Source organism: Girardinichthys multiradiatus, chromosome 4, assembly GCF_021462225.1.
Source record: "Girardinichthys multiradiatus isolate DD_20200921_A chromosome 4, DD_fGirMul_XY1, whole genome shotgun sequence".
NCBI classification, from domain to species: Eukaryota; Metazoa; Chordata; class Actinopteri; order Cyprinodontiformes; family Goodeidae; genus Girardinichthys; species Girardinichthys multiradiatus.
The window spans coordinates 32,962,762-32,975,270 of NC_061797.1; the positions used below are offsets into that span (position 1 = coordinate 32,962,762).

A 12,509-nucleotide genomic window follows, 5' to 3' on the forward strand; every position below is an offset into this window, starting at 1 on the left:
AGATGTTGGTCTGGTATCCAACATGAAAAATGCTTCTTTCAAATGTTTGACTTCCTATATTACCTCCTGTGACGTCAGACACGGGACGGCCCAGTCATATCAGCCACAGGGGCCACTGGGTTTTGTAGGGCAGACTATCCTGCGGTAAAAAATGGCTGAAAACGCCGGAAGGTCTGGTAGCGTCCAGCAACGTGCAAATAGTCCAATATTCAGCAAACAAGTGGTCCAATACTTGTTAAGCAGGTCCTTCAGGTCACTGGTGATCCAGGGTTTATTATTGGGGAAGCATCTCACCATTTTGGTGGGGTTGGTGTTATCCACACAGAAGTTTATATAGTCGGTTATACATTCAGTCATGGCATTGATGTCTTTTCCATGTGGCTGGCACAGTGCGTCCCAGTCTGTAGCCTCAGAGCAACCTCGCAGAGCTTCTTCAGCTTCCTGTGACCATTTCCCCACAGTTCTCTTTATTACAGGATGCCTCTGAACAGTGGGCTTATATTTCGAGCAGAGAAAAACAAGATTGTGATCTGATTTGCCTAGTGGAAGTCTTGCTTTAGAGATGTATGAGTCTGTGAAATTTATATAAAACAAATCCATAGTTTTGTTTTCTCTCATAGAGCATCTGACTGTTGAAATGTTGGAAGTGTGGCAGAGAGTGAAGCATGGTTAAAATCACTAGATTTTGCCACAAATCCACTGGGGTGTTGTGTGTGTAGCTTAGCAACAACTGAGGTGATGGCATCACATGCAGTGATGGCAACAGCTAAAGGTGGAACGTAAAACTGTTGCCAATTAAATCTGGTGAACTCTCTGGGTACATGATATGAACGAAAACTTGCTGCTAACAGTTCAATATTTGGACTACAAAGACGACACTTCACAGTAACATGTCCTGGATTACACCATCTGTTGTTCACAAGTACTGCCAGTCCACCTCCTTTACGTTTTCCACTCCTCTTTAAATCTCTGTCTTCTTGTATAGTTAGAAAGCCTGGCAGAGAAATGCTGGAGTCAGGGATATGATCTTGCAGCCATGTCTCAGTAAAACACATAATACGGCATTCCCGATACTCTGGCTAGGTCCTTTGTAAGGTTTGGAGTTCATCCAACTTGTTTCCCAACCATCTCACATTACCCATCAGAATCGATGGAAAAGATGGTTTGAACTTCCTCCTTTGCTCTCTTCTCTTAGCTCCTGCTCTACATCCACGGCGCCTCCTTTTCAATTCATCAGGGATTTGGGGTTTTAATTGAAGTATTATTTTAACTTTTGAGATAGTAATTAGCTTCTCTCGGTTGTAAAAAAAAAACCAACCCAGTTTCCATGGCTTTCTGAAAAGATTAGTGTAGCTTATTATTCCTCTCATCATGTACTTGTTGTCCATGAAGAAAGGAATAAACATTGAGAAAGACTTGTAAGTTATTTTGTTCCAATATTATGAGGAAGGAACAAATATTTCAGACTGTCAAAATATTATATTTTAGACAAAAAAACGTCATACATTACCGATCAAAAATTAGCTAGTAGAAATATATTTCATTAATCCAGTATTTTGTCATATTTTACATTAGAATGTGATTTACCTAATTAATAAACTATGCTCTCATCTTTTCAGGAACCCTAATTGTTTGTACTCAGCAGAGTGACCTTCCATTGTTTTTATATCAGTATAAAAAATTATAAGTAAGCACGACATGTTGGAAAACAGTGTTTGGTGGTTGACTGATGTCCTTCAGGTGAAAGTGAACTTGACAGAAGTTGGAAAAGACTGATTCTCTCGGCAATTAAAAACACTACACGAACAGAATTTTGCACAAGACTGATATTGTTCAGTCAAATTCCTTGTTTGTGGGTACCAACTTGGTAATACGGTTGATTCTGTTTCTGATATATAAAAATGTGTGGATCAATCCCCGACGAGACACCAACAGTGTGTGGACATTCACCATTGTGTGGACATTTTGCCTGGTCCACACAAGGGGAAATGGGTTATATGGGTTAATGATTAGGTTTAGGACTAAGGTATGAACTGAGTTTGTGTCAGGTTTAGGGTTAGGTATATATTGGGAAGGGTTAGGTTTATTGTAAGGGTCAAGGTTACGGATAGATAGCAATGAATGGAAGTGGAATGCAAGGGTCCCTACAAGGATATGAAAACAGTGCTGTGTGTGTGTGTGTGTTCTTGTCTTGGCATCACAGTGAGAACCATTTTCCCGATTTCACCATCAAATTGAGGACCGTTTGTACCAAAGTGAGGACATTTTGCTGGTCCTCACGACCTATTTTGCTAACGGTTAGGTTTAGGACTAAGGTGTGAATTGACTTTAGGTTAAGGTTAGGGTTAGGTAAGCACTGGTAATGGTTAGGTTTAGGGTTATTGCCAGGGTTAGGGCATAGAAAGGGTTGAAAATGACTGAAAATCAATGGAAGTCAATGGGAGTCAACACATGGTCCTCACTACATATAGCAAAACAAGAGTGTGCGTGTGTGTGTGTGAGTAACCTTGTGTGGATTAATAGCTGGCGGAACACCAACACTGGACATTTTGCCCAGTCAACACAAGGAAAAGTGGGTTGTATATATACACAGTATAACTATATATACATTTAGTCAGTCAGTCAGTCAGTCAGTCATTTTCTACCACTTATTCCATAGTGGGTCGCGGGGGAGCTGGTGCCTATCTCCAGCAGTCTATGGGCGAGAGGCGGGGTACACCCTGGACAGGTCGCCAGTCCATCGCAGGGCAACACACAAACAACCATGCACACACTCATTCATACACCTAAGGGCAATTTAGAGAGACCAATTAACCTAACAGGCATGTCTTTGGTCTAGTTATTTATTCATCTTCAAACATGTAACTGTAAAATTTCTAATTGATCTCTATGATTTCGTCTCCCACAACATAAGTCTAATAAATTATAAAGTGAAAAAACGTTAAAACCCTAAAACCTACATGCTCCTGCGTCTTTTAACGGGATCTTCTGGAAGTCGATTCCCTGGGTTTATTTTTTTAACAGAAGAAGCTGAACACCGCAGCTGGAACGGCAGAGACCTCCATGGCTACTTCTCCCTGCCTCTCTAACTTATATCAACATCTCTGCAGAGCTATGTGTTTCACCCAGTGACCTTCCCTTTGCGCGCCCGGACGCCATCAACATCTTAATTCTTAAAAAAAAAACAAAAAAAAACAATTATTTTAATTTATGCATGAAAAATGGACAAATGTTAATTATATAGATATACAGTACTGTGCAAACGTTTTAGGTAGGTGTGAAAATTGCTGTAAACAAAGAATGCTTTCAGAAATGTAAATGTTAATTATTTATTTTTATCAATCAACTCAATGCAGTGAATGAACAAAAGAGAAATCTATATCAAATCAATATTTGGTACCTTTTGCCTTCTAAGCAGCATTAATTCTTTTAGGTACACTAGCACACGGTTTTTGAAGGAACTCGGCTGGTAGGTTGTTCCAAACATCTTGGAGAACTAACAACAGATCTTCTGTGGATGTAGACTTTCATGTAATCCAAGATGATGTTGAGATCAGGGCTTTGTGGAGGCCATACCATCACTTAATTTCTATTTCTGAAAGCATTCTTTGTTTCCATATATATAGTGTGTGTGTGTTCTTGACTTCCTCCTCACTTTGTGAACCCTGACAAGTGTCTAAAAGGGCGTTTCTCTTTCCTGTTCTTGTGTAGAATAGACGAGCCTACTCGTGATTTTATCTTCTTAATTTCTGCCTCTCGCACACGTCATCCCCTCAATGTTGAATATTGTTTACTCTTTGCAGGTCAACGAGCTATGCGCTATAAAGTCATTTCCTTCAGGCTGTGCAGTCGATGCTTTGTGAAATATCAGTTTTATGAAACCACATATATTTTCCACAGTTTCGTCATTTTCAGGTTCGCCTTTTCTTGTCATATAGTTCGTGCATTCATCTTTTACGTTTGCTTGCTGATCTAGCACTTCCTGAAACATTAAAAGAGCCTTAAAGCCTTAAAAACAGTAAAGTAGTAGCCTACATTTTTTTTTCTTTTAACGATTTTCTTGTGTTTTGGAAATCCATAAAAACACGGTTGAAAAAAAATATTCGACTATAAACACCATTTACAGTTTGCTTTGTATCATTCAACGCTTATTTATAATAAAATTGATTTAGTTTTGGTTCAGGTAAATTAGCTTGGAAATATTATTTTTGCTTCTTTTCTTTGGTGGTCATGTTGAGAGGCAGGAGCGAAAATGTTGTTTCGTTTGTTTTCGTGCAGCTTTCATGGCGATGATGACTGATGGTGGTGAGAAGAACATCCCTCCCCTTGTGTTCTGTTTCTGTCACGCCCTACAGAATGTCCTGGTTCTTTTTCACCGGTCGGATAGAAAGTCCCAGCAAGCATAACCCTGCGATAGTCTCTGTGTCTCTGTTCCGTTTCTGCTGAATGTTTTCTTGTTCATGTCCGGTCAGTGTTGCCAGGTGTACGATAATTTTGCTCTCTGTACGATGTACGATCAATATTCCTAAAAAAGGCCAAATGTACGATCATTTCACCATTCCGTGAATGTGTGGTTGTAATCAGTCGTCATCAGCCTATCGCCAAAGTCTGTCTGAGTTTTTTTTTTGTGAACCTTGAAGGCATCTGTCTCTGGATTCGGAAACAAATGCTGGCCTCAGAACAACGGCCATGAATGGCTGAATAGTCCACTGCGCCCGCCCATGATTGAGGAAAAGAAAAGAAGAAGAAGCAGCGCTCGGCATTGTGGGGCTTCAGCTGTTGACAAATCCATTCCGTTCTGACGCCACAAAGCTGCGAGTGCCTGTTAGACGCTATTCAACACATCAACAGACTTGTTATTTTGGTTATGAGGAGTGTACGATAATTTCCTTCAAAAAACGATAATTGTATGTCTCTAGTACGATAATCCTACATTTCACACTTGGTAACACTGCATCCGGTGTAGCTCGCGTCATTACGGACTGAAAATGCATAAGAACATGACCCGGAGCACTTTGATCGTCGCAGTTTTGCTTATCATCCTAGTGTAAGTATTTGATATTTTCTTCTTGTTTTAGTAATGCAAGAAAAGTACAAGAAATGACGTATTTTAATGGCCTTAACGAACAAGAAGGAAATAACATATCTGATATAAAATTATCTCATTTTTATAGTGCAAAAAATAATACCAAGTAGGTCAAAATTTGCTGTTAAATTGTCATAACATCTATTTGTGCGAAAAACGGCTTCAAGATCTAGGAAATCATTTCAAAAGAACCATTGGATTTACCTACAACGGAATATTCATAAGTCAAACTTGATTTATTCTCATGTATTCATTTTCACTTTTACACATAGGTCCAACTTTGTTTCTCTTTTTATTATGGGCTTATGAACGTTCTGTTAGAAAATAGTTGCAATTAGGTTACATCAAGTCAGAGTTATACATAAGAAGGTCTTGATTTAGAAAATGTTCTATCCCATTAATTAATTAATTGCTGACTATGTAAGAGGTTAAACTAGGACTGCTCCCATTCAAATGTTGTTCTCTGGAATTTGTATGTTTTCTCCTTGGTAGAGTTTTTTTTTTTTTTTTTCCTGTCATTGTTCAAACTTTATCTGCCCACGTTCAGTGGGGCTAAATAAAGCGGCTTCATTCTCGGGATCAGTGAGACCAGGTCCGCTGGTTTGATCTATGAGGACAAAATGAACTAGTATGAAGTTTTATTGTGTTATGGTTTATAAAATCGCCATTATAAGAACTACCAAGAACGGGTTTTCCACGCTTACATTTTATTGGAGGAACTAGAACAACCTGAGTGAAACTTTATCCATCTAAGCATAACTTGCAATGAGATAAGGAAATGCAGAACATACAAAGGCATGTGTCGTAAAAAAGGAAGGCAAGCTTCGAGGGTAAGAGAACATCCTTTATAAACGGGTTTCCTGTACAACAGACACCATTGGTTACCATATGTTTATATATGTCAAGAGCATATGTATATATGTAAGAGTATTTATCAAGATATACTTTTACTGCCAAAGCAGTAAAAGTATATCTTGAATCTGAGAAGCTGCTACCCAGAAATAGGTATGGCTTTTATTTGTTTTATCCAAAATTATGATCACATTTAATTCATTCTCTCATTCCCCCATTGTTAGCTGTTTTCATTAAACTGTCATGTTTAAGGTTTTGTAAACCTGTTAACTTTGTTAGGAATAACCTTTGTTGATATGCTCATAGCTGTTTTTCCCATTTATATCATAGTGAAATAAAGTATAAGTTCTAATGTTTTCCTTTTGTTAGAATAGGATAAGAATGCTCATCGACACACAGTACAAGGATAAGTTGCCCAAGGTTTGTCATGAATGACATGAGGACGGGTCACTGGGGTTGATAGTGGAGCAGCCGGTACAACTGGTTTGTTTAGAAAGCTACAGCACACTTAGATTACGGACAGGGACCCACTACTACACAACCTAACAACTTTTTTACATTCACATTTCACACTCCATCCACAAACCCCTCCATGTTAACATAGAATAGAATCTTCAGTTTTTGGGGAAGTGTATTTTAAAAGTATACACACCCCTGTCAGGACTTTTTCTATTCAACATTTATTCTATGCAATTCAACTGAAAAACAAATAAATTTGTTGGAAAAACTTTGGCAGCTGTTCTGGCCATGGTAAGGCTGCCTGGCATGTATGATGGGATCTGCAGAGCGATCAACACTCAGACTGAGATGTTACGTGAGCTGAATCGTGAACTGGATGTGATCCTTACACAGGATCGCTGGCAGGTTATGGTTCCTGGACTCGGGTGAAATGGGATAAATCTTGGAGAAAGTTGTTCCCTCAGATCTGGCGGAATAGACCTGGAATTTGGCTGTTTGGATTCGCCATTGAGAAGCACCAGCGAGACTCTCCAGGCTCACGGAAAATTAAGAGTCAGTCTAACCCAAATAATTGTTGTTTTTCTGAATCTGGCTCCCCTGCACAGTCTTGATGGCTGGCTATCTTCAACCTCTCCTGGTAGTTATGTAAACATGATGCTCTGCCCCCTCCCTTCCCTGAGGACATCTGTGGACCTGCTCAGAACTTTGCGGCCGGTTGATGAACCTTCCATCGTATCATCAACGACAAAGACCTCTGTGACAGTGCTTTACAGACTTACTTTGCACACATACACACACACACACATGCTCAGGGTAAAAATATGCACCCCTTCATACCGCCTTCACCGGATCGCCTGCATAAAGTTATTTCGTATATATGCTTTTTCTTTGGGCTGAGTTTTTTTTTTTTTTTTGCAATCTCAAACTGTATCCTGCTAAGGATAAAGTGTGAAATATGATTTTTTTCCTCTTCTTACCTAATGTGGTCTCTTTTCTCATCTACCTAAATGTGTGATTTCATTACTTTTAATAGATTTTCAGATTTCTGAGAAGGATTACCAGCAAAAACCAAATAGTAGTATTTGAAAATTTAGACTAAAGCTGTTTTTACACCAATGACCAGAGAATTTTAGATTTCTTAAAAGGATTGTATTACAACTATATCATACCAGTGACAGACAAACATTATTACTATTTAAAAAGTTTGGACAAAAAATGTTTTATACCAGTGACCCAGCTTCATAGATTTTCAGATTTCTTAGAAGGATTACCAGCAAAAGCCAAATATTATTAGCATTTGAAAATTTGGACTAAAGCTGTTTCTACGCCAATGACCAGAGAATTTTAGATTTTTAAAAGGATTGTATTACAACTATATCATACCAGTGACAGCCAAACATTATTAGTATTTAAGACGTTTGGACTAAAACTGTTTTATACCAGTGACCCAGCTTATTTGAATGATGCGACCACAGCTGCCTCATACCATGAACCTCAAGGCTTAATATTATTATTTTTCTTCTAGCACCGGATGAATTCCTTACCACAGAGGACTTAATGAGCTAATTACCTCTATTAGAAAGACTGGATTAGAACCAGCTCTTACCAGTAAACTCCCAAGGATTATTGATTTGTTTTTCTGTGTTTGATTTTCTGTATCATTGTAATGTTTTTCCTCATGTACAGCGCTTTGAGTGCCATGCTGCTGAAAAGCACTATATGAATAAACTTGACTTGACTTGACTATTGTTTGGAATTGTTCAGAAGTTTATCCACTTGGGAAAATATGACTTCTTTCTGAAGAAAAGCAACCCTAGATAATTATACTGCCAACATCATGTTTCATAGTAGGTATGTTATTCTTTGGTAACACGTTTTTCAACAAGATTTTTGGAGATTTTAAATTGGCATAGATGTTTTCTTTCGACAAAAAGGCTTCTATTTTAAAACTCTACTCCTTAACTATAGAAAGTACATGAGTTTGTTGTTACACATCGCACACAAAAACACAGTCTCAGAATTTCCTACAGTTCCTTCCGTGTTATTTATTGGCCTGTTGACAGCCTCCATAACCGATTTGCTTTTTGTGTTTTCATCATTTAAGAAGAAATGTCCTGTTTTTGTCATATCACTGTCGTCTCACATTTTCTTTATCTATTGATGAATGTCGTCATTAAGCCTTCATAAATATGTAAAATGTTGTGGAACTGTATGTCTCTTGATTGATACCTTTAAAGTATGGGATTTGTTACCTAGTTTAAAGGCAAGCGGGACCAACCTAAAACACAACCAAGGTTCTGTATCCATGTGCTGCATAATTTAGCTTCATGGGTATTACAAAAGGTTTTCGTGCAGGCATTAATTTCTGCCTGGCTCACTGCTCAGATTTCAAAGACCAAAGTTTACTTCCATTTAATAAATGAGCTTTCATGGTGGAAGAATTTATGATGACACAAGAACTCATATAAGAGGTAATGTTCAACCAGAACATCAGTCGCGTTTGTTTCTCAATTACCTCTATCAGTTTAGGATTTCATCTCAATTGCTGGGTTTATCTTACAGTGCATTTACAAGGATACAAATTTCAGACATTGTCTCACAATGTGCCTTAAAAAAGTTTTTGAATCCCATAAGAGCATTATCAACTTTGTCCATTAGAATCTACATTTATGGCATTTAAGGAGGGGACTGTAATCTTTCTGGGTCTAAACCTAAAATAATAAATTGCAGTGCACTACGGACATTTTACCCCTCTACAGTATCATAGCAATTCATGAACTTTAATATAAAGTTTTCCCACTACACAAAGCTACATGGCAGTTTGTAAAAATATCACAAGACATTAACAATTGACTTGTGTCCTCTGATTCATAATCAGACCGATATCTAAAATTACATGCCAGGGTAAAGGCTTAAAGTAGCTTAGTGTGAAGAAAGCACGCTTTATGTTTTACCGGTTGAAGTTAAACATTTTTGAGGTGGCGAGCGCTGGAGTATAGTTCCTGTAACAATGCCCTGCTGTCATTTACTAGTATCGGCATTCCAAACTTTGACCTGTATTGTCATCATAAGGAAAACAATAACTTAACCAAAAACATTAACAGATCATCAGCGTGTCATTATTTAAGGGTCCCAACTATTGTCTTTTAGTCAAGGACCTTTGTGTTTCATAAATGTACAAATGGTGCAATGCATGAGAAAAAAGTTGAAATCAGGTCCCTTTTGACAAAACACATTTTAGTGTATTCATTAGATTCTTGGGTTTTTCTTGCTTAGTCTTTGCTTTCCTCAAATAAGCTACCTCTGACTTTAACAACTGCAAGGCAAACAGTTCAGTTGATTTGATGGTGAAAATAGACTGTGGGATGAGTGATAAAGTAGATGCGGTGCAACTGGTTTCTAACGATTTGGGTGTGAGATGTGTGTGTGTGTGTGTGAGAGAGAGAGAGAAAAAGAGACTGTTTTCATCCTTTCATAGTTTTACAAAAATATATATACAAACATATATGTATGTATGTAACAGAAACTGTTCTAATATGATATTGGTTTCATTATGTCTTCACAGGATGCTCTATACATACTTCAGAGAAACTACTTTTAGGTAAGTTTTAGAAAAACTTTTTAAAAATATAATTAAATACTGATAGAGATATCCACTGACCCAGTCAGTTCCCAAGTTTTTAAGAAATCTCATGAGAGTTCATTATTTTTATTATCCATTTAATTGTGCCATGTTATTTAATAATGTGTTTGTTTTCTGTTAAAGCTTTTGCAAGCCCTGTGTTCTCCCTGAGAATAATTTAAATTACTTGGAAATGGAGAAGGAACAGATAGGGGAGAAGAAACAGGGTGAACTTTGCCAGAATGACACCTGGAATATTGGCGAAATGATTATAGGATCTGGGTGAGAAGCCGACATTTTGTTTTATATAGAAGTGTTTTAGCTCTTCCAGCACTCATTGTAACTGGTATGGTCTTTGCACTGCTGTAAAACACTAATAAAGTCTCAGTTGCCTGTAAAACACATGCTGGAGCCTGTACAAACACTATAAAACATCCTTTAATCCATTGTCTATATAAGGTCGTTCCTGCATGGTGAAGGGGTATTCTAAAAAATGCTTATGATAAAAATGCCTAAACAAATTGCACTTTTGTAAGGTTTTGCCCACTAAGCTAAATACCATCTTCTTTTAGTGAGCTAAACATAGAAAATTCTCTTTTAAAGATCCATTGATAGATGTTTTCCATATTCAACAGTAGATAATCCTCCAGTATGTCCATTGCTGCATTCAGGCCAAATTATTATTTTATGACCTGTTTCCATGAGGTGAAGAAGTTTGGAGATTTATAAAGAAACTTTTCTATTTAGGAGAAACTTTTTTTTCTCATCTACTCTGCAGATAAAGCCCAGTATTGGACCCCAGTTTAGATTTGAAACCCTAAGTCAGATTGTTAGAATAAATAGCTTCTAAACCAAGGCTTTGTCACTCGGCCTTAGATGGTATGAATGTAGTCTGAATCCAGTCTCTGCCTGATATGCAATGACCTGACTTTCTATACTCATAGTTTACGTTTTAAAGATTTTTGTTGTCAAGAGTTCCTTGTCTTTTGCCTGCTCAACCTGGTTATACTTTCCCAGTGAATTCTGAGTTAAGGTCTACATTATAAAATTGATTATAGTCCTCAGCTTAAGGCATGAACCCTCTGAGGACATAGTTGTAGCCATGTTTAATTTTTAAAGTTGTCAGTTCTAGGGGAAATTTGAGCATTAAAGGAACAAAAGTGTTTATAATGTGGTATCTATTTAAAGTAGTTTTAAGTCATGATAATTTGATATGGTGTAAAAGCAAATAAGGTTGTCAACATTATCAATTGTAGGCTAAGTAGATTTTAATAAATAAGGGTTAATTGATTGCTTTAAAGGATGGCCTATACTAATTTTTTTTAGAAATGTATTATGTTTTGTTTCCACAATAAAAAAATAAGAAAATGCATTTTCTTTACAGAGGTATAGAATTTTAATATTTTCAACAATTCTGAAGTCTGATTATGAGCTTAACAATCAAAATAACACAAGAGAAAACATTAGGTCAAACAGCTTAACCGCGACAAATTTAAAGGCACCAAGTTCCTTGTTTAGCACAATTTTAAGAAATGCGCAATTCATTTTCAGATAGTTTAGATCATTATCTGAAATAAATTACCTTTTGTTTTACAAGACCCTTTTTTAACTTAATCTTTTAAGATGCATGCCTTATAAAAAGGTACATTGAGATTATCACAATGCATTGGATGAGATGTGAATGTCATGCATTTGACAAAGTGTCTTCTGTCTTTCAAAATAAAATATGAATTAAATTGGTCCTTTTCTTCTCCAGACTGAAATATCCTCAGCCAAGCACTCAGAAAGGGTAAGCTATCGCAGCACACATGATATTACTGTTTGACTTTTCTTTTGCTGTATTTGAAAGTTTTTGTTTTAGATTTTTATTTTTATTTTTATAAAAAGAAAAGGGTTAGGGTATTTTCTAGATTTCTGATAGTATTCTCATAAAGAATATAGTTTAAGTGTCAATATACTGAGGTGTTAGGTTACGGTTTTCATTTGTGTTTTTTCAGCATGTTCCATGTTCTATAGATCTTGCCATATTCTATTATTTTTCACACTTGGGTTTTGCCATATATTTCATTTCATCATTATTCTTATGTGTACTTTTTTAGTTCATTCTTTGAGTTTTTCTTGTAATCCTTTTGCATTTAGATTGTTTCTTGTTAGATCTCTGTTTGGCATTTTCCCCAGGGTTTCTTGTTCAGTTCCATTTATGCTAATTGGTCTTTTCTCCCCTTCTCTGGTTTAATCTTTTCTTCTGTCTCAATTGCTCCATATTCCCTCTGATCGCTCTGCCATCTCTTTGCCTCAGCTGCAATATATTCCCTCTAATTACTTCTTCTGGTTTGCCTGTCACTTCTCTACCTGCATCAGTATATATACTTAATTGTTCTCTTTGTTTCTCACTGGTTCCTTGTTTTTCTGCAATTCAGTCTGTTTCTCTGCTCCATGCTCGGTTTCGCCATGTTTCCAGTTGCTCCTGCTAGTTTTGTAAGTTATTTT

General features: G+C 37.0%; 1 protein-coding gene and 1 long non-coding RNA gene across 2 annotated transcripts in view; one reads left to right on the forward strand and one right to left on the reverse strand.

Annotated features, from left to right (window-relative positions):
* Window positions 1-2,823: 2,823 nt before the first annotated feature.
* Window positions 2,824-3,792, reverse strand: LOC124866915. Its single transcript, XR_007037950.1, has 2 exons — window positions 3,656-3,792; window positions 2,824-3,172 (listed from the first exon to the last, which is right to left on the reverse strand). It is a non-coding gene; the product is annotated as an uncharacterized LOC124866915 (long non-coding RNA).
* Window positions 3,793-4,778: 986 nt separating this feature from the next.
* LOC124866914 (globoside alpha-1,3-N-acetylgalactosaminyltransferase 1-like) overlaps window positions 4,779-12,509 on the forward strand; it is a 33,391-nt gene continuing 25,660 nt past the window's right edge. Inside the window, exons 1-4 of the mRNA XM_047362964.1 lie at window positions 4,779-5,047; window positions 9,963-9,998; window positions 10,164-10,301; window positions 11,776-11,808. Coding sequence (XP_047218920.1) covers window positions 4,989-5,047; window positions 9,963-9,998; window positions 10,164-10,301; window positions 11,776-11,808 — 266 coding nt within the window. The 5' untranslated portion in view covers window positions 4,779-4,988. The remainder of the gene's footprint in view (window positions 5,048-9,962; window positions 9,999-10,163; window positions 10,302-11,775; window positions 11,809-12,509) is intronic.